General features: G+C 44.7%; 1 protein-coding gene across 2 annotated transcripts in view; it reads left to right on the plus strand.

Moving 5' to 3' along the window:
- The window catches only part of zmp:0000000755 (phosphofurin acidic cluster sorting protein 1), a 335,491-nt gene that overhangs the window by 292,748 nt on the left and 22,850 nt on the right, over positions 1-19,893 (plus strand). Inside the window, exons 17-19 of one of the 2 annotated variants that reach the window (XM_059645081.1) lie at positions 7,087-7,197; positions 7,880-7,982; positions 10,690-10,722. In XM_059645081.1, the coding sequence (XP_059501064.1) occupies positions 7,087-7,197; positions 7,880-7,982; positions 10,690-10,722 (247 nt within the window). The remainder of the gene's footprint in view (positions 1-7,086; positions 7,198-7,879; positions 7,983-10,689; positions 10,723-19,893) is intronic. The other variant, XM_059645082.1, reaches the window with a different exon arrangement.

Genomic DNA, 19,893 nt, shown 5'->3' on the forward strand with positions numbered 1-19,893 from the left:
TCCTGGTATTGGGGGTAGTGTAATGGCATGGATAGAGGATTGGCAAATGGAGAGAAGATAGGAAGTTGGGATTTTCAGGATGGTAACTTGTAACTGATGAAGTGCCAGAGGGATCAGTGCTGGACCACAGTTGTTTCCAATATACATAAATGACTCAGATCAGGAAGGTGAATGTTGTATAGCCAAGTTTCAGATGACACAAAAGTAGGTGGGAAGGCAAGTGGTGAGGATGACACAGAGTCTTCAATGTAAAGTTAATTTGGCAGGAAGAGTAGAGGAGTTGAATATTATTTAAATGGAGAAAGACTGCAGAAAGTGACAGAAGCAGGGATCTGGAGGTCCTCGTGTATGAATCACAGAAAGTTAGCATTCAGGTTCAGTGGGTAATAGGGAAGGAAAATGGAATGTTGGCCTTTATTTCAAAGGGAATGGAATATAAATGTAGGGAGGTTGTGCTAAAACTATACAAGGCACTAGTTAGACCACAGATGAAATACTGTGAACAGTTTTGGCCCTCTTATCTAAGGCAAGATATAACTGACATTAGAACAGTCAGAGATCCCAGGTCTGAGGGACTGTCTGATAAGGAGAAGTTCAGTTGTTTGGGCCTGTATTCTCTGGAGATTAGAAGAATGAGAGGCTTACTATGAGGGGCTTGACAGGGGAGATGTGGGAAAATGTTTCCCCTTGTGGATAAGTCTAAGACAAGAAGGCAAAATCTCAGAATACGGGGCTGTTCATTTAAGATAGAGTTGAAGAGGAAACTGTTCCCTCAAGGAAAGTGATTCTGTGGAATTCTTTACCACAAAGGGCAGCGAAGGATGGGCCATTACTGTATTCGAGGCTGAGAGAGATTTTTAATCAGGGAGGCAATTAAGGGTTATGGGCAATAGGCAGGAAAGTGGAATTGAAGATTAGCAGATCTACCATAAAAGTTAGAAGCTGGAATAGGCCATTCAGCCCCTCAAGTCTGCTCAATCATTCACTATGATCATGGCTGATCATTGAGGTCAGTCCCCTAATCCCACTCTCTGCTTTGTCCCAAGAGCGAACTATACAGTAAATGGAAAATCCCTGGGTAAAATTGATGCCCAGAAAGATCTGGGTGTTCAGGTCCATTGTACCCTGAAGGTGGCAGTGCAGGCCGAAGGAGTGGTCAAGAAGGCATGCGGCATATTTTCCTTCATCGGACGGGGTATTGCGTACAAGAGTTGGCAGGTCATGATGCAGTTGTATAGGACTTTGGTTCGACCGTATTTGGAATACTGCATACAGTTCTGGTCGCCACATTACCAAAAGGATGTGGATGCTTTGGAGAGGGTGCAGAGGAGGTTCACCAGGATGTTGCCTGGTATGGAGGGCGCTAGCTATGAAGAGAAGTTGAATAGATTAGGATTATTTTCATTAGAAAGACGGAGATTGAGGGGGGACCTGATTGAGGTCTACAAAATCATGAGAGGTATAGACAGGGTGGATAGCAGAAGCTTTTTCCCAGAATGGGGGACTCAATTACTAGGGGTCATGAGTTCAAAGTGAGAGGAGGAAAGTTTAAGGGAGATATGCGTGGAAAGCTCTTTACACAGAGGGTGGTGGGTGCCTGGAAAGCGTTGCCAGCGGAGGTGGTAGAGACGGGCTCGATAGTGTCATTTTTGATGCATCTAGACAGATACATGGATGAGCAGGGAGCGGAGGGATACAGATCCTTGGAAAATAGGTGACAGGTTTACATAGAGGATCTGGATCAGCACAGGCTTGGAGGGTCAAAGGGCCTGTTCCGGTGCTGTAATTTTCTTTGTTCTTTGTAAACCTTTCCTATTCTTGAACCTGTCCAAGTGTCTTTTAAATGTTGCACTTGAACCTAGCTCTACCACTTCATCTGGCAGTCCACCAAGCCTGTGGGTCTGATCGCAAAATTTTATTACCCTGCTCGGTAACATTGTCAGTGTGCCCCTGGTGAGGCATTGGTGTTGTGTTATTTTGCCTTGGTTTGCTCCAGGGCTGGCGTCACTTTTGATTCTCTTTCTTCAGTGGTTTATATAACACGTCCAGTTCACTCTGTTTGTTGATGAGTTCCAGTTGGAATGCAAGACCTCCAGGAATTTCCAGGCATGTCTTTGGCTTGTGGATGTCCCAGTCGAATTTGTGTCCTTCTTAAATTTATAAAATCTTTCTCCTCTCATCTTAAAAATATGCCCCCTGGTTTTGAACTCGCTCAACCTGGCAAAAAACACCTTTGCTATTCACTGTATCCATGCCCCTCATGATTTCATAAACCTCCATCGGTCACCCCTCAACCTCCTATGTTCCAGTGAAAAAACTCGCAGTCTAACCAGCTTCTCCTTATTAACTCAAACCCTCCAGCCCCTGCAACATTCTGGTAAATCTTTTCTGAACCTTCTCCAATTTAATAATATTCTTCCTGAAGCAGGGCGACCAGAACTGTACGCGGTACTCCAAAAGTGGACTCATCAACGTCCTGTACAACCTCAACATAGCGTCCCAATTCAGTGGTCTGAGCAATGAAAGCAAGGGTGCTAACACCATCTTAACCATCCTGTCTACCTGTGACACAGCTTTCAAAGAACTGTGTACCCAAACCCCTACATCTCCTTGTTGGACACACACTATCCAGGGACTGACCATTAATTGGATAAGTCTTTCCCTTGTTTGACACACACTATCCAGGGCCCGGCCATTAATTGGATAAGTCTTTCCCTTGATTGACACACACTATCCAGGGCCCGACCATTAATTGGATAAGTCTTTCCCTTGTTTGACACACACTATCCAGGGCCCGGCCATTAATTGGATAAGTCTTTCCCTTGTTTGACACACACTATCCAGGGCCCGGCCATTAATTGAATAAGTCTTTCCCTTGTTTGACACACACTATCCAGGGCCTGGCCATTAATTGGATAAGTCTTTCCCTTGATTGACACACACTATCCAGGGCCCGGCCATTAATTGAATAAGTCTTTCCCTTGTTTGACACACACTATCCAGGGCCCGGCCATTAATTGGATAAGTCTTTCCCTTGTTTGACACACACTATCCAGGGACCGACCATTAATTGGATAAGTCTTTCCCTTGTTTGACACACACTATCCAGGGCCCGGCCATTAATTGGATAAGTCTTTCCCTTGTTTGACACACACTATCCAGGGCCCGGCCATTAATTGGATAAGTCTTTCCCTTGTTTGACACACACTATCCAGGGCCCGGCCATTAATTGGATAAGTCTTTCCCTTGTTTGACACACACTATCCAGGGCCCGGCCATTAATTGGTTAAGTCTTTCCCTTGTTTGACACACACTATCCAGGGCCCGGCCATTAATTGGATGAGTCTTTCCCTTGTTTGTCTTACCTCCCATTTCTCCAAATTAAACTCCATTTGCTACTGTTCAACTCATTGGCCCAATAGATCAAGATCCCTTTGTAATCTCAGATAATCTTCTTCATTGCCCACTATACCACCAATTTTGGTGTCATCCACAAACTTACTAACTATGCCTCCTAAACTCTCACTCAAATCGTTTATATAAACAACAAACAACAACGGACCCAGCATTGATCCCTGCGGACCATTGCTAGTCACAGATCTCCAGTCCAAAAGACAACCCTCCTCCAACACCCTCTGTCTCCTACCATCAAGCCAATTATGTATCCAATTGGCAAGCTGTCCCTGAATCCCATGTGACCTAACTTTACTAATCAGTCTAACAAGTGGAACACTGTCAAAGATTTCGAGGTCAGAGAGACATGTTAAGAGCATGGGTTGGCATGGTGAGTTGTGCATGTTGTTATCATCACAGAGCTATGGTTGAGGGAGAGGCAGCACTGGCAACTTAACATTCTAGTATATTCAGGCAGGCAGGGGAGGGTGTAACAGCGAATGTGGTGCCACATTATTAATTTAGAAGTCAGTTACTGCACTTAGAGGGACAATATCTTTGAAGGGTCATTAAATGAGTCTTTGTGGGCACAGTTTAGGAATAAACTGTACAGTGGTAGCGAGAAACCAGGGAATTACAGACCAGTGAGGCTCACATCAATGGGAGGGAAAGGACTGGAGAGAATTCTGAAGGAAAGAATTACCCTGCACTTGGAGAGGCACAGTGTGATCAGGGATAGTCAGCACGGCTTTGTCAGAAGGAGGTCATGTCTAACAAATCTGGTGGAATTTTTCAAGGAGTTGGCCCAGTTGGTGCAGTTTATATGGGTTTCAGCATAGCCTTTGACAAGGCCTCAAAGGGGAAACCTTTGATAAGGAAGATAAAAGCTCATGGGATCCAGGGGTAACTTGGAAAGTTGGATCCAGAATTGTCTCAGTGAGACAGAGGGTGGTGGTAGCAGGCTGTGTGTGTGACTGGAGCCCAGTGTGCAGTGGTGAACCACAGGGATCAGTGCCAAGTCCCTTATTGTTTGTGATATTCATCAAAGATGTAATAGACAATGTGAGGGTGATAATAAGCAAGTTTAAGTTAAAAGAGCTTAGGCCATGTTGGAGCTATACAGGGCTTTGTTTCGGTCACAGCTGGAGTACTGTGTGCACTTCTGGTCTCCACACTATAGGAAGGATGTGATTGCACTGGACGGGGTGCAGATGAGATTCACCAGGATGTGCCTGGAATGCAGCACGTCAGTGATGGAGAGAGACTGGATTAGCTCAGGCTGTTATCTTTAGAGCAGAGAAGGTCCAGAGGTGACCTGACAGAGGTGTATAAGATTCTGAGGGGCATGGGGAGGGTGGATAGAAAGCAGCTGTTCCCCAAAGGGTCAAGAACCTGGGAGGATAAATTTAAAGCAAGAATCAGGTGGTTTACAGGGGATTTGAGGGAAATGATTTTCACCCAGAGGGTTGTGGGGATCTGGAATGCATTGCCTGGGAGTGGAGTTGAATAGGGTAACTTTAAAACCTTTAGAAAGTACTTAGATGGCATCCAGAAGTCTCATAACATTCATGGCTATGGCCCTAGTGCATAAAAATGGGAATAATATAGATTTAGTGTATTTCTGTCAGTACAGACACAACGGGCTGAAGGATCTGCCCTGTGCTGCACGATGCAGTGAAACTCTGGTATAATATATAACAAGCAATCTCTTTCCCTTGGCCTAGTTTCCAATACTGCTAAAACCAGCAATCCAACTGCGATGATTCCTGCTGTCATACAATCAGAGGGTCATAGAGCTGTACAGCTTGGAAACAGACCCTTCAGTCTCTCCTGCTCCGTACCAACCAAATATCTGAAATTAATCAAGTCCCATTTAGAGCTATAGAGCTGTGCAACATGGAAACAGACCCTTCAGTCCAACTTGTCCATATCGAGCAAATATCCAAAATTAGTCTTGTCCCATTTGCTAGCATTTGGCCCATACCCATCTGAACCCTTCCTATTCATGTCCCCATCCAGGTGCCTTTTAAATGTTGTAATTGTACCAGCCTCCACCATTTCCTCTGGCATTAAGGTTGGTTGGCTTGCTGAGCTGGTTTCTTGTTTTGCAGACGTTTCGTTACCATGCTGGGCTGACATCCTCAGTGCAGCCTCCGATGAAGCGTCAGTGTGTTTTCCCGCCTGGTTTTTAAACTCTGGGGTCCATTGAGATGGATTTCTGGGTTTCCTTCATGGTGGGATATATGGGGTCGAGTTCTATGTGTTTACTAATAGCATGCTTCATGGAGTGCTGGGCTGCTAGGAATTCCCGTGCCTGTACGGGACTCCAGAGTTTAAAAACCAGGCGGGAAAACACACTGACGCTTCATCAGAGGCTGCACTGAGGATGTTACCCAGCACGGTAACGAAATGTCTGCAAAACAACACCAGCTCAGTGAGCCAACCAACCTCATCACCCACAACCCAAGCTACAGATCTGCTTCAAAACGTTAGAACTACCTTCGACAGCTCATTCCATACACACATCACCTTCTGCATAAAATCTGCCCCCTTATGTCCCTTTAAATCTTTTCCCTCTCACCTTAAACCCATGCCCCTCTAGTTTTGGACCCCCCCCACCCTCGGAAAAGACTTTGGCTATTCACCCTATCCGTGCCCCTCATGATTTTATAAATCTCTATAAGGTCACCCCTCAGCTTCCAATGCCCCAGGGAAAATAGCCCCAGCCTATTCAGCTTTTCCCTATAGCTCAACCCTGGCAACATCTTTGTAATTCTTTTCTGAATCCTTTCAAATTTATAACCTCTTTCCTAAAGTACAGAGATCAGAATTGAATGCAGTATTCCAAAAGTGACCTAACCAATGTCCTGTACAGCTGCAACATAACACCCCAACTCCTATACTCAATGCACTGACCAATAAAGGCAAGCATACCAAACGCCAATCACAAGATGTCTTGGAAGAACAGACTGGAGCCAATGGAAAAAGCAGGTAATGTAATAAAATAATTGGAACAGGAGAGCTTTTCAACCCCTGGAACCTGTTCAGTCATTCAGTAAAAGCATAGCTGATCACCAACCTGACCCAAATCCCCAGGCCACATAACCCCAGCAGTAAAATTAAATCCAGCCACATGGCCCTGGCTTCAAAATGTCCCCTTCCCCCACTGCATCCCAAAACCAGCCCAGCCTGTCTCTGCCTCCTTAACCTGTTCTTCCTCTCACCCATCCCTTCCTCCCACCTCAAGCCGCACCTCCATTTCCTACCTACTAACCTCATCCCACCTCCTCGACCTGTCCGTCTTCCCTGGACTGACCTATCCCCTCCCTACCTCCCCAACTATACTGTCCTCTCCACCTATCTTCTTTTCTCTCCATCTTCAGTCCGCCTCCCCCTCCCTCCCTATTTATTCCAGAACCCTCTCCCCATCCCCCTGTCTGATGAAGGGTCTAGGCCCGAAACGTCAGCTTTTGTGCTCCTGAGATGCTGCTTGGCCTGCTGTGTTCATCCTGCTTCACACTTTGTTAACATGGCCCTGGCATTGATGCTGATCCTCACTTCTCTGAACTACTGGTGCGTTGGGTATAATGTTAAAATAACAAAAATCCAGAGTGATTCAGCATTGTCCTCACAAAGCAATTCACCGACGCAGCCACTCAGCCTGGTAATTATTCTTGATTCTGTCATTCTCAGGCTCTCATCCTCTCGCAAAATACTTGGCATCGGTTGACAACAAGTACAACAGCTCCTTCATGGACTCTGCATGGAGGGATCTCTTCAGCAAGCCAGAGCCTCCAACTGCAGGTACCCATCACAGGGTAGGAGTGGGGGGATTCCTCTGTGTATCAATGTAACGCAGTCAGAGCCAGCTTCTTTCAATGACATGCTCACAGAATGCAAACACACATGACAGATCACACTCAGCTTTCCCCCACTGACTGTTCAAGACATGCAAATAAACAAGGAGCAGTGGCCCAGCTTTAGCTCCAGCACTGCTATTCAAACTATACTCTGTAGACAAGAATATGAAATAAAAGCACAAGGCTGACAGATACTACAGTCCTGAGGGAGGGCCACACTGTCAGAAGGTCAGCACTGAGGGAGTGCCGCACTGCCGGAGGGTCAGTGCTGAGGGAGCGCGCACTGTTGGAGGGTCAGTGCTGAGGGAGTGCCACCCTTTCAGAAAAGTAAATCATAGCATAGTAGGCCCTTTGGCTCACAATGTTGTACCAAACTATTATCCTACTCCAAGATCAAACTACCCTGCATACTGTTCATTTTACTATCTTCCATGTGCCTATCCAAGAGTCACTTAAATGTCTCTAATATATCTGACTCCACTACCACTGCCGGCAGCGTATTCTGTGCACCCACATTGTATTGTCACAGTATGTTTAGCCAATTACGAAATGCTGGGGCACTGTTGTGCTGCATTGCTGTTGCCCTCTCTATTACGGTGTGTTTCTCTGATACTGTTGTCCCTCAGAAACGTTTGACATCATTGGCCGGATCATGCAGTACGTGTCAGGTGCCAACATGTCACATCAGCTGCCAATATCTGAGGCCATGCTGACCTACAAACAGAAGAGGTGAGTGAGCCTGCTGAATTTGACACCTGCATTCTGAATGCTAGTGGGCTTTTGGTACAGTCTTTCCAGCAAGAATTTCAAGGTTTCTGGTCTAATCCAGACCTCCTCTGATATTCCATTTCCCAGGAAATTCCCCATTTGCACTCTTAATTTGTGGAATTCTCTTGTGCTGGTTAGGCAAATTATAGAGCTTTGGGATTGCTTTTGGAAGTTTGTGGGAACACATTCCTCTCTCGGTCTTTCTTGCTTGATATTACAAGCAGTAGTTAACCAGAACAAGGACACAAGGCTGTGGGACTCTTAACACAGAAAATGAAACAGGAATTCTCAAAAATACTGTGCAGGGTGCTCTTCTTGTGAGGTTCAGAATTACAGGGAAAGAGTAGGGGGTTGGTCTGGGTGGAATGCTTTCAGAAGCTCAGTATGGACTCAATGGGCCAAATAGCCTACTTCCACATTGTAGGAATTCCATGATTCTAAGTCCTCGATATTGACATCTGGGGGCTAGTGCCAAAACTGGAAGCTCTGCCTCACCGACTAGTTAACCAACAGCCTGACAGTCACACTCACAGATTCATACCTTACAGACAATGTCCCAGACACCACCATCACCATCCCTGGATATGTCCTGTCCCACCAGCTGGACACACCCAGCAGAGGTGGTGCCACAGTGGGATGCAGTCGAGAGGGTATTGCCCTGGGAGTCTTCAACAATGACTTTGGATCTTAATCCCATGTGGCATTAAGTTAAACTTGGGAAAGGAAATTTCTGGCAGAATACCGCATACCAGCCTCCCTCAGCTGATGAATCCTCCATGTCAAACAACACTTAGAGGAAGCACTGAGGGTGACAAGGGCACAAAATGTACTCTGGGTGGGGTTTTCAACGTCCACCACCAAGAGTGGCTCGGCAGCAGTACTACTGATCGAGCTGGTCGGATCCTAAAGGACATAGCTGCTGGACTGAGTCCGCAGCAAGTGGCGAAGGAACCAACAAGAGGGGAAAACATCCTTACCATTCTGCCGGCTGCAGCTGCATCTGTCCATGACAGTATCGGTAAGAGTGACCATCGCACGGTTCTTGTGGAAACAAAGTCCCATCTTCACATTGAGAATAACCTCCATGTTGTGTGACACTGTCACCGTGCTAAATGGGACAGACTTCGCACAGATCTAGCAGCTCAAGACTGGGCATCCATGAGGCGCTGTGGGCCATCGATAGCAGCAGAATCTGTAACCTCATGGCCTGGCATATCCCCCCACTCAACCATTACCACAAGTCGGGGGATCAAACCTGGTTCAATGGAGAGTGCAGGAGGGCATGCCAGGAGCAGCACCAGGCATACCTGAAAATGAAGTGTCAACTGGTGAAGCCACCAAACAGGAGTACATGCATGCCAAAGAGCGAAAGCAGCAAGTGATACACAGAGCTCAGGGATCCTACAGCCAATGGATCAGATCTAAACTCTGCAGTCCTGCCACATCCACTTGTCAGTAGTGGTGGACGTTTAAACAGTTCAGTGGAGAAGGAGGCTCACTCCAAGATGAAACTGTTGTACTGAAGGAATAGAATTTCCTACACAATTGGTAATGTCAACATGGAGTCATGATCTACACTGGCCTAACCTGTCCAGGGTTTCTTGATGTGTATTTGCAGAGAGAGGGAAATCAGACAAACTGCTGCACATGATGGAAATCCATAACAAAATCAGAAATTGCTGGAGAAACTCAGCAGGTCTGGCAGGATCAGTGGAGAGAAAAACAAGAGCTAACATTTCGAGTCCAGTGACTCTTCAAACAATTTCCTTGCTTTGCTGTCATCGTGCAATGCCTGTCCAATCTAATTAGTTACATCTCTCATTAAAAAGTTTTTTGAAAGGTCCCATTCTTTATGGACTGAATTGTCTTTCTCATTCCTGACTTGTTTTTGGCGATCTGGCATGTTTTCCTAATCTAATGATCATTACAAAATTGGGAGATTATGGTGTAAACTGTCTGCATGGCAAACTCTGTTCCATGATCTATAATATTGAATGTCAAATCAGTGTGAGATAATGCAGTCATACTGAGCTGTGAGATGAATAAAATTCCCTGCCCTTTTAATTCTGCATTTCTCCAATTCTCAAGGTAAAACTTGAGCTAAGAAGTCTGAGTTTTCACTGGAGAAGAGTTCTGCTTTTTCTTAAGACACCCTTGTAATAAGTGAACTTCTGTGTTTAGTCTTTGGACTTGGTATAGTCTGGGAATTTGAAGATCTGTTTTAACTGAAGGCCACTTCAGTCTGGCATTCGACCTGCCTCAGATTAGCTGGATAAATGTATCTAAATTCAGGCCACCTCGTCCATTAACGTGGTGATCTTATCATGCATTCAGTGAATTCCTAGCAGCATTATTCACGATCTAAACTCACATCCCACCTAATATGAAGCATTCCAGATTAAGTGAAGTTCTGACTCCCTTGGCAAACAGTTACTTAATTGTTAGACTCTAACAGCAGAGCAGACAGTGCTGATAAACTGGAGGTAGAATGAACCAGTTCTCTGTTTCTCAATCAAATGTGTATATATATTTATATTTGTTAGCTTCACAGTAACAGACTCCTCATGCACTGCTATTGTCTCTTATTTTTCTTCCCTCTTGAATATTTTTATCATTTATAATTTCAGGTAATTTTTACACTATGTTTTTAATTTTCTTATGCATCAAGGAAAAGGAGCCTGTATTTTGATTTTTATATCAGGTATCTGCCTGTGTGTTCCGCACATTCATCTTCTCGTCAGACACGCTGTCTTGTTCTCTCTCTTGTCACCCTTAATAACTGACTTTGGTTGATCTGTACCTGCTCTTGTGCTGTGGTCTGTTTTATGTACAGTTTGTCACCACCTAAGGCTTTGTGTTTGTCTAGCTGGTGAAGGTATATGTTCTAATTCTCAGCTAGTTAGCCCCAGGAGTTGGACAGCCAACTCAATATTAGCATTGCTGAATTATCTGAACAGCTTGGATCCCAACTGCATTCATTTTCAAAGGATGGAATTGACAATTTAGGAAGGCTCATAGAGTCACATGGAACTGATGTGACTGCAGCAGGAACAGGAAGTTTCCAGGGGAGCTTATCTGCAGCCTGGCTCCATATCCTTTAAAACTGTTCGTTGCTGGAAATCTTTCAGCATCAGATCTAAAACTAACAACTAATTCAGCATCAATTCCCACTTGTACCAGAGAGTTCCAAACTGCTGCCACCCTATGTGTGTTGAAGTGTTTGCAAACTACATTCCTGAAAAATTGGCTCTCATTTTTACACCGTGTTGCCGAGTTATAGACTTTCCACCTTGTGGAAAACGTTTCTCGCTGGAAATATATTAATCTTTCCTTCTTTTGGTTTAACTTCCAACACTTGACTCAGCTTTAGGAAAGGGAATGTGTGTGAACATGGGCTGAGATGGTCATAACTGTCAGGGTTCACATGTGGCCTTTGACAGTAAGTGGAGCTGATGGTGTGCTATTGTCATGAGTCATCCATCCATAGATTATGGTACATGGGTTCAAGTCCCACTGTGGCAGATAGCAAAATTTGATTTCTGTAAAAATCTGGAATTAAGAGTCGAACAATGACCTTAGAACTGTTGCCGATTGTCAGGAAAACCCCATCTGGTTCACTAATGTTCTTCATGGAAGGAAATATACCATCCTGACCTGGTCTGGCTTAAGTATATCTCCAGACCCACGCAATGTAGGTGACACTCAACTTCCCTCTGGGCAGTTAGGGATGGGAATAAATGTGGGAATAGCTAATGATGTGAATCCCATGAATGAATAAAAAAAACCTCTTTCTTCAAACCATTCAATGTTTTGGTCTCGACCAGTTTCTGTGACAGTGAATTCCACAGGCTCCCCACTCTCTGGGTGAAAGCACTTTTCCTCATCTCAGTCCTTAATGGCCTATTCCATATTCTTAAACTCTGACCCCTGTTTCTGAACTGTCTGGTCATAGAGCCATACAGCATGGAATCAGACCCTTCAGTCTAACCAGTCTATGCCAACCATGTTCTGGAACTAACCCAGTGCATTTCCCTGCCAAACATTCCTATTCACTTCCCTGTCTAAATGTCATTTAAATGTTACCACTGTGCCTGCATCCACCACTTCGTCTGGCAGTTCACTCCGACACAAACTGCTCTCTGTAGAAAAATGTTACCCCTTGCCCTTTTTAAATCTCTCTCCTCTCACCTCAAAAATATGCCCCCAAATTTTGAACTCCCCCACCCTAGGGAAAGGATCCATGTCATTCACTTTATTTGTGCCCCTCATGATTTTATAAACTTCAGTAAGATCACCCCTCAACATCCTACACTCCAGTGAAAAAAGGCACAGCCTATACAGTCTATTTTTATATCTCAAACCCTCTATTCCCAGCAATATCCTGGTAAATCTTTGCTGAACCCTCTCCAGTTTAATAATATCTTTTCTATAACAGAGCAACCAGAACTGCACACAGTTCTCCAGAAATGTTGCCAGGAATGGAGGGTTTGAGTGATGGGGAGAGGATAGATAGGATGAGACTTTTTTCACTGGAGAGTAGGAGGTTGAAGGGTGACCTTATAGAGGTTTATCAAATCATGAATAGCATGTGTCCTTTGCCTAGGGTAGGTGATATTAGGGTAGAGGAGAAAGATTTTAAAAAGTAGACATGGGGGCTTTTTTGTTTACACAGGGAGTGGTTTGTGTGTGGAATGAACTTCCAGACAAAGTGGTGGATGCAGGTGCAATTACCCTATTGAAAAGACATTTAGAGAAGTACATGAATAAGAAATTCGTTGGAGGGAAATAAGCCAAGCGCAGGCAGGTTGGAGTAGTTGACTTTGGAATTATAGTCAGCATGGACTGATTGGACTGAAGGGTCTATTTCCCTAAGATTTGGAGTAGATCTGTAGCTCGGTTGTGGGTGTTGAGGTTGGTTGGCTCACTGAGCTGGTTTGTTCCACAGACATTTCGTTACCATGCTTGGTAATATCCTCAGTGCAGCCTCTGGCTAACCTGTCCCAGGATCTTGGTGTGGTCCCAGTTGAAGTTGTGGTTCTCCTTGTCCATGTGGATTGAGATGAGTGAGTACTGGTCGTGTCTTTTTGTAGCCAGTTGGTGTTCATGTACTCTTGTTGTTAGTTTCCTTCCTGTCTGTCCGGGGTGGCACGGTGGCTCAGTGGTTAGCACTGCAGCCTCACAGCACCAGGGATCCAGGTTTGATTCCACCCTCGGGTAACTGTCTGTGTGGAGTTTGCACATTCTCCCCGTGTCTGCGTGGGTATCCTCCCACAGACCAAAGATGTGCAGGCTAGGTGGATTGGCCATGCTAAATTGCCTGTAGTCTTCAGGGGTGTGTGGGTTATAGGGGGATGGGCCTGGGTGGGATGCTCCAAGGGGCAGTGTGAACTTGCTGGGCTGAAGGGCCTGTTTCCACACTGTAGGGAATCTAATCTAATCAGCCCCTGATGAAGCGTTGCTGTGTTTTCCTGCCTGGTTTTTAAACTCTGGAGTCCATTGAGATGAATTGCCTCACTTCTGGGTTTCCTCCGTAGTGAAATGTATATGGGGTCGAGTTCTATGTGTTTATTAATAGCATGCTTCATGGAGTGCCAGGCTTCTAGAAATTCCCATGCCTGTACGGGACTCCAGGGTTTGAAATTCTGTTGGGAAAACACACCGACACTAGTGGCACACAAGCCCATGTCAACCCCACGGCAACTGCTGACCCGAACCAAAGACCCACTCCCCACTATGGACAGGACCAATGTCATCGACAAAATCCCTGCGGAGACTGAGAGAAACACTACATCAGACAGACAGGAAGGAAACTAACAACAAGAGAACATGAACACCAACTGGCAACAAAAAGACACGACCAGTACTCACTCATCTCAATCCACATGGACAAGGAGAACCACCACTTCGACTGGGACAACACCAAGATCCTGGGACAGGCCAGGCAGGGACACGCATGGGAACTCCTAGAAGCATGGCACTCCACAAAGCATGCTATTAATAAACACATTGAACTCGACCCCATATACGTTCCACTGTGAAGGAAACCCAGAAGTGAGGCAATCCATCTCAACGGACCCCAGAGTTTAACAACCAGACGGGAGAACACACCGACGCTTCTTTGGAGGCTGCACTGAGGCTGTTACCCAGCACAGTAATGAAACGTCTGCGGAACCACTAACCAGCTCAGCGAGCCAACCAACTTCAAAGTGTGTTTCGGTGTTATATGATTTTATGACTTTTTAAGGACACCAAAACTGCATACAATACTCCATGTGTATTCATGCCAAAGCCCTGTATAAGTGCAGCAAGACACCCCTGCTCCCGTAAAAACCGAAAGAACTGCGGATGCTGTAAATCAGGAACTGAAACAGAAGTTGCTGGAAGTGCTCAGCAGGGCTGGCAGCATCTGTGAAGAAAAAATCAGAGTTAACAATGTTCTAAGGAAAGGTCACCAGACCCGCAATATCAACTCTGATTTTTTTCTTCACAGATGCTACCAGATCCGCTGAGAATTTTCAGCAACTTCTGTTTTTACCCCTGCTCCGGTACTCAAATCCTCTCACTACAAAGACCAACATCCCATTTACCTGCTGCACCTGCATGCTTACTTTCAGCGACTGGTATAGAAGGAAACCCAGGCCTCACTGCACCTCCTCCTTTCTCAATCCATCACCATTCAGTTCATAAGATAACAAAGTGTGAAGCTGGATGAACACAGAGGGTCTGATGAAGGGCCTAGGCCCGAAACGTCAGCTTTTTGCTCCTAAGATGCTGCTTGGCCTGCTGTGTTCATCCAGCTCCACACTTTGTTATCTTGGATTCTCCAGCATCTGCAGTTCCCATTATCTCTGACCATTCAGATCATAAGTTGCCTTCCTGATCCCATCTCACATTTATCCACATTATACTGTATCTGCTGTGTATTTACCCACTCCCTCAGCCTGTCCAAATCACACCGAGACATCGCTGCACCCTCCTCACAGCTCACTCTCCCACCCAGCCTTGTGCTGTCTGCTAGCTTGGAGATATTACACATAGTTCCCACATCTACATCAGTAATATATATTGTGAATCGCTGGGGCCTAAGTATTGACCTCTGTGGTACCCCACTAGTCACTGCCTGCCTCTCAGAAAAAGACTGATTTATTCCTACTCCTTGTTTCCGGCCTGAACCAGTTTTCTATCCATTTCACACACTTTCACAATCCCATTACTTTAATTTTACACCCTAATCAAAAGCCTTCTGAAAGTCCTCTGCCTACCCTATATCAACCAGTTACAACCGTAAAGAATTTCTGTAGATTTATCAAGGATGATTTGCCTTTCGTAAACTCATGCTGACTCTGTCCAATCCTGCCACTGTTCTCTAAGTGCTTGGCTGTTAATTCTTTTATAGTGGACTAACATTTTCCCCACTACTGACACCAGGCTGACTGGCCTGTGGTTCCTGGTTTTCTCGCTATGTCCTGTTTTAAATGATGAGGTTAGACTAACTACCTTCCAACCCATAGGAACAGCTGCACAGTCTATAGAATCTTCGAAGATGACACCAATGCACCCTCTGTTTCTAAGCCACTTGCTTAACTGCTCTGGGATGTAGATTGTCGGGCCCTGGGAATTTTATCAGCCTTCAACCCCATCAATTTCCCCAACACTATTTCCTGACTAATACTGATTTCCTTCAGTTCCTCACTCTCACTGAACCTGGTGCTCCCCAATATGTTTGGGACAATTCCTCCTTTATGAAGATGGAAGCAAAGTTAGTATTTAACTGGTCTGACATTTCTTCCGTCCCCATTATAACTTCCCCTGTTTCTGACTGTAAGGAACCTACGTTTGTTTTCACTAATATTTTTCTCTTCACATATCTGTTGAAATTTTTAACGTCAGTTTGAATGTTGCCTGCAGGTTTACTCCGGTGATCTATTTTCCTTTTCTTAATCAATCCCTCCGTCCTCTTAACTGCTCCGAATCCTCGGAGATACTAATCCTTGGACCTACTGATCTTTTTGGTCAGTTTGTGTGTCCCTTCCTTGGATCTTATATAATCCCTTGTTAGCTATGGGCAGGCCACCTTTCCAATAAGCTTTCATACCAGACAGGAATGAACAACTATTGCATTTCCTGCACACGCTGTTTCAAAGTTTGGCATTTCCTTTCCACCATCATCCCTTTAAGTCATATTCCCCAGTTTATCATAGGCAGCCCATGTCCCATACCATCATAGTTTCCTGTATTTAAATTCAGGTCTCTAATCTCAGAATCAGCGACGTCAGCCTCTGTCTCGATGAGGAATTATTGGCTGCTTACCCCCCGAAAGGGTTTCACACAACAACATTTCCAATTGCTCCTTTCTCAGTATACAATACCCAGACTGGGATGACCTGTTCTCTATTTGGTTTCTCAATGTATTGGTTCAGAAACCCATCCGATACATACTCCAGGATCTCCTGTTCTATGGTATTACTACTCTTTTTCTGAGAGGCAGGCAGTGACTGGTGAGGTACCGCAGGGATCAGTGCTTAGGCCCCAGCGATTCACAATATATATTACTGATGTAGATGTAATATCTCCAAGTTTGCAGACAACACAAGGCTGGGTGGGAGGGTGAGCTGTGAGGAGGATATATATCTATAAGCAGATTAAAGTCACCCATAGTTACAGCTGTACCTTTATTGCATATATCTCGTAATTTGCTGTTTGATGTCTTCCCCAACATCACCCTGCAGTTTGAGGTTCTGTTTACAACCCCAGTATTGTCCATTCCCATTGGATATTTCTAAGTTCTACCCATACAGATCCCACTTCACTATAATTAAAATCTGTTCTCACTATTGCCTTAATATCCTCTTTAACTAGCAATGCAACCTTACCTCCATTGTTTGTCCTTTTGTCCCAACCGAGGTCTGCAGTTTGAAGTTAAAATCTCTCCTAACAGTAACCATTTAGCCATTGCTAAACCCACCTGGTTCATGAATATCCTTTAGGGAAGGAAATCTACCATCCCTGTCTGCTCTGGCCTACTTGTGACTCCAGACACACAGCAATGTGATTGACGCTTAACTGCCAACATAGAACATTACAGCACAGTACAGGCCCTTCGACCCTCGATGTTGTGCTGACCTGTCATACCAATCTCAAGCCCATCTAACCTACACTATTCCATGTACGTCCATATGCTTGTCCAATGACGACTTAAATGTACCTAAAGTTGGCGAATCTACTACCGTTGCAGGCAAAGCGTTCCATTCCCTTATTACTCTCTGAGTAAAGAAACTACCTCTGACATCTGTCCTATATCTTTCACCCCTCAATTTAAAGCTGTGCCCCCTCGTGCTCGCCGTCACCATCCTAGGAAAAAGGCTCTCCCTATCCACCCTATCTAACCCTCTGATTATTTTATATGTCTCAATTAAGTCACCTCTCAACCTTCTTCTCTCTAGCGAAAACAGCCTCAAGTCCCTCAGCCTTTCCTCATAAGACCTTCCCTCCATACCAGGCAACATCCTGGTAAATCTCCTCTGCACCCTTTCCAAAGCTTCCACATCCTTCTTATAATGCGGTGACCAGAACTGTACACAATACTCCAAGGGCGGCCGCACCAGAGTTTTGTACAGCTGCAGCATAACCTCTTGGTTCTGGAACTCGATCCCTCTATTAATAAAAGCTAAAACACTGTACGCCTTCTTAACAGCCCTGTCAACCTGGGTGGCAACTTTCAAGGATCTGTGTACATGGACACCGAGATCTCTCTGCTCATCTACACTGCTAAGAATCTTACCATTAGCCCTGTACTTTGCCTTCTGGTTACTCCTACCAAAGTGCATCACCTCACACTTGTCTGCATTAATCTCCATTTGTCACCTCTCAGCCCAGCTCTGCAGCTTATCTATGTCTCTCTGCAACCTACAGCATCCTTCGTCACTATCCACAACTCCGCCGACCTTAGTGTTGTCTGCAAATTTACGAACCCATCCTTCTACGCCCTCATCCAGGTCATTTATAAAAATGACAAACAGCAGTGGACCCAACACCGACCCTTGCGGTAGACCACTAGTAACTGGTCTCCAGGATGAACATTTCCCATCAACTACCACCCTCTGTCTTCTTTCAGCAAGCCAATTTCTGATCCAAACTGTTATATCTCCCACAATCCCATTCCTCCGCATTTTGTACAATAGCCTACTCTGGGGAACCTTATCGAACGCCTTGCTGAAATCCATATACACCACATCAACCGGCTTACACTCATCTACCTGTTTAGCCACCTTCTCAAAGAACTCAATAAGGTTTGTGAGGCACGACCTTCCCTTCACAAAACCGTGCTATCCCTAATCAATTTATTCTTTTCTAGATTATTATGAATCCTTATAACCTTTTCCAACACTTTACCAACAACTGAGGTCAGGCTCACTGGTCTATAATTACCAGGGTTGTCTCTACTCCCCTTCTTGAACAGAGGAACCACATTTGCTGTCCTCCAGTCATCTGGCACTATTCCTGTAGACAATGATGAGTTAAAGATCAATGCCAAAGGCTCAGCAATCTCCTCCCTGGCTTCCCAGAGGATCCGAGGATAAATCCCGTCCAGCCCAGGAGACTGATCTATCTTCACACTCCTGTAGGATTTCTAATACCTCTTCCTTGTGAACCTCAATCCCACCTAGTCTAGTAGCCTGTATCTCAGTATTCCCCTCATCAACATTGTCGTTTTCTAGAGTGAATACTGTTGAAAAATATTCATTTAGTGCTTCCCCTATCTCCTCTGACTCCGCAAACTACTTACCACTACTATCCTTGATTGGGCCTAATCTTACTTCAGCCTAATCTTACTTTTATTCCTTAAATACCTATAGAAATGGGACTGTCAAGACACTCAGATCATGTGACAATTAGGCTTGTGCGATAAATGTTGTCCCAGCTCACGATGCTCACATTCTACAAACAAATTTATTAAAATGTCGAGACCAGCAGAGGGGGTATCTCCTGTTCAACTTCCAATGTTTGTGCTGGAAAGTGCCACCTTATAGCTTGAGTTTGTCTGTTGCAGATACACTGTTGTATTTGTCTCCTGTCCTGAAATTTGTGCGCCGTGACTGTCATGAGGAAACTTACAGTACAGTAGATCAAGTTCAGTCTGTTTGAACAAATAGGTTTGGAAGATGTTGTCTAACCTGCATACTGTTCTTCAGTGTTTTAGTAAGTTGAGTAACTGGGGGAGAAGTGCCAGTGTAACATACTAGAGGAAGGCACATTCAGTTGGGCAGTTCCTAGCTGAGGTCTACAGTTTGGAGCAGTGCATTAATAGCAAAAGGTGTTGCATTAGAATTGAAGCTGTGCTTGTGACACAGAATGGTGGACAGATCATTCTCTTTTGCCTGTTATGGTATCCTACTTCCACACACACACACACACACACACACACACACACACACACACACACACACACACACCACGTTCGCACACACACATACACAAGATTATTTCAGATTTGAATTGATATTATTTTCGTTATTAGTAGGTTATTTGATAGATTATTACAGACTGAGTTGAGTTTATATTGGGGCTAATTTGGCATTACTTCAGAGGGATTTATTTAAGGATGTTTTAGTGGGTCTGATTTGAGTTTGGGGGTTGATTTGAGATTATGTTGGGTGGATTAATATGAGATTGTTTTGGTAGACCTGATTTGTGACTATTCAAGGGATTAATATGAGATTATTTCAGAGGATGAGATTTAGAATAATTTCATGGGCCTCATTTGAGATTATTTAGGGACTGGTTGATATTATTTCAAAGGGGTTGATTTGAGATTATTTTGTGGGGTTGATTTGAAATAATCTCTCAAGACTTGATTTGAGGTTATTTCAGA

This window comes from Stegostoma tigrinum, chromosome 4 (assembly GCF_030684315.1).
Source record: "Stegostoma tigrinum isolate sSteTig4 chromosome 4, sSteTig4.hap1, whole genome shotgun sequence".
Classification (NCBI taxonomy): Eukaryota; Metazoa; Chordata; class Chondrichthyes; order Orectolobiformes; family Stegostomatidae; genus Stegostoma; species Stegostoma tigrinum.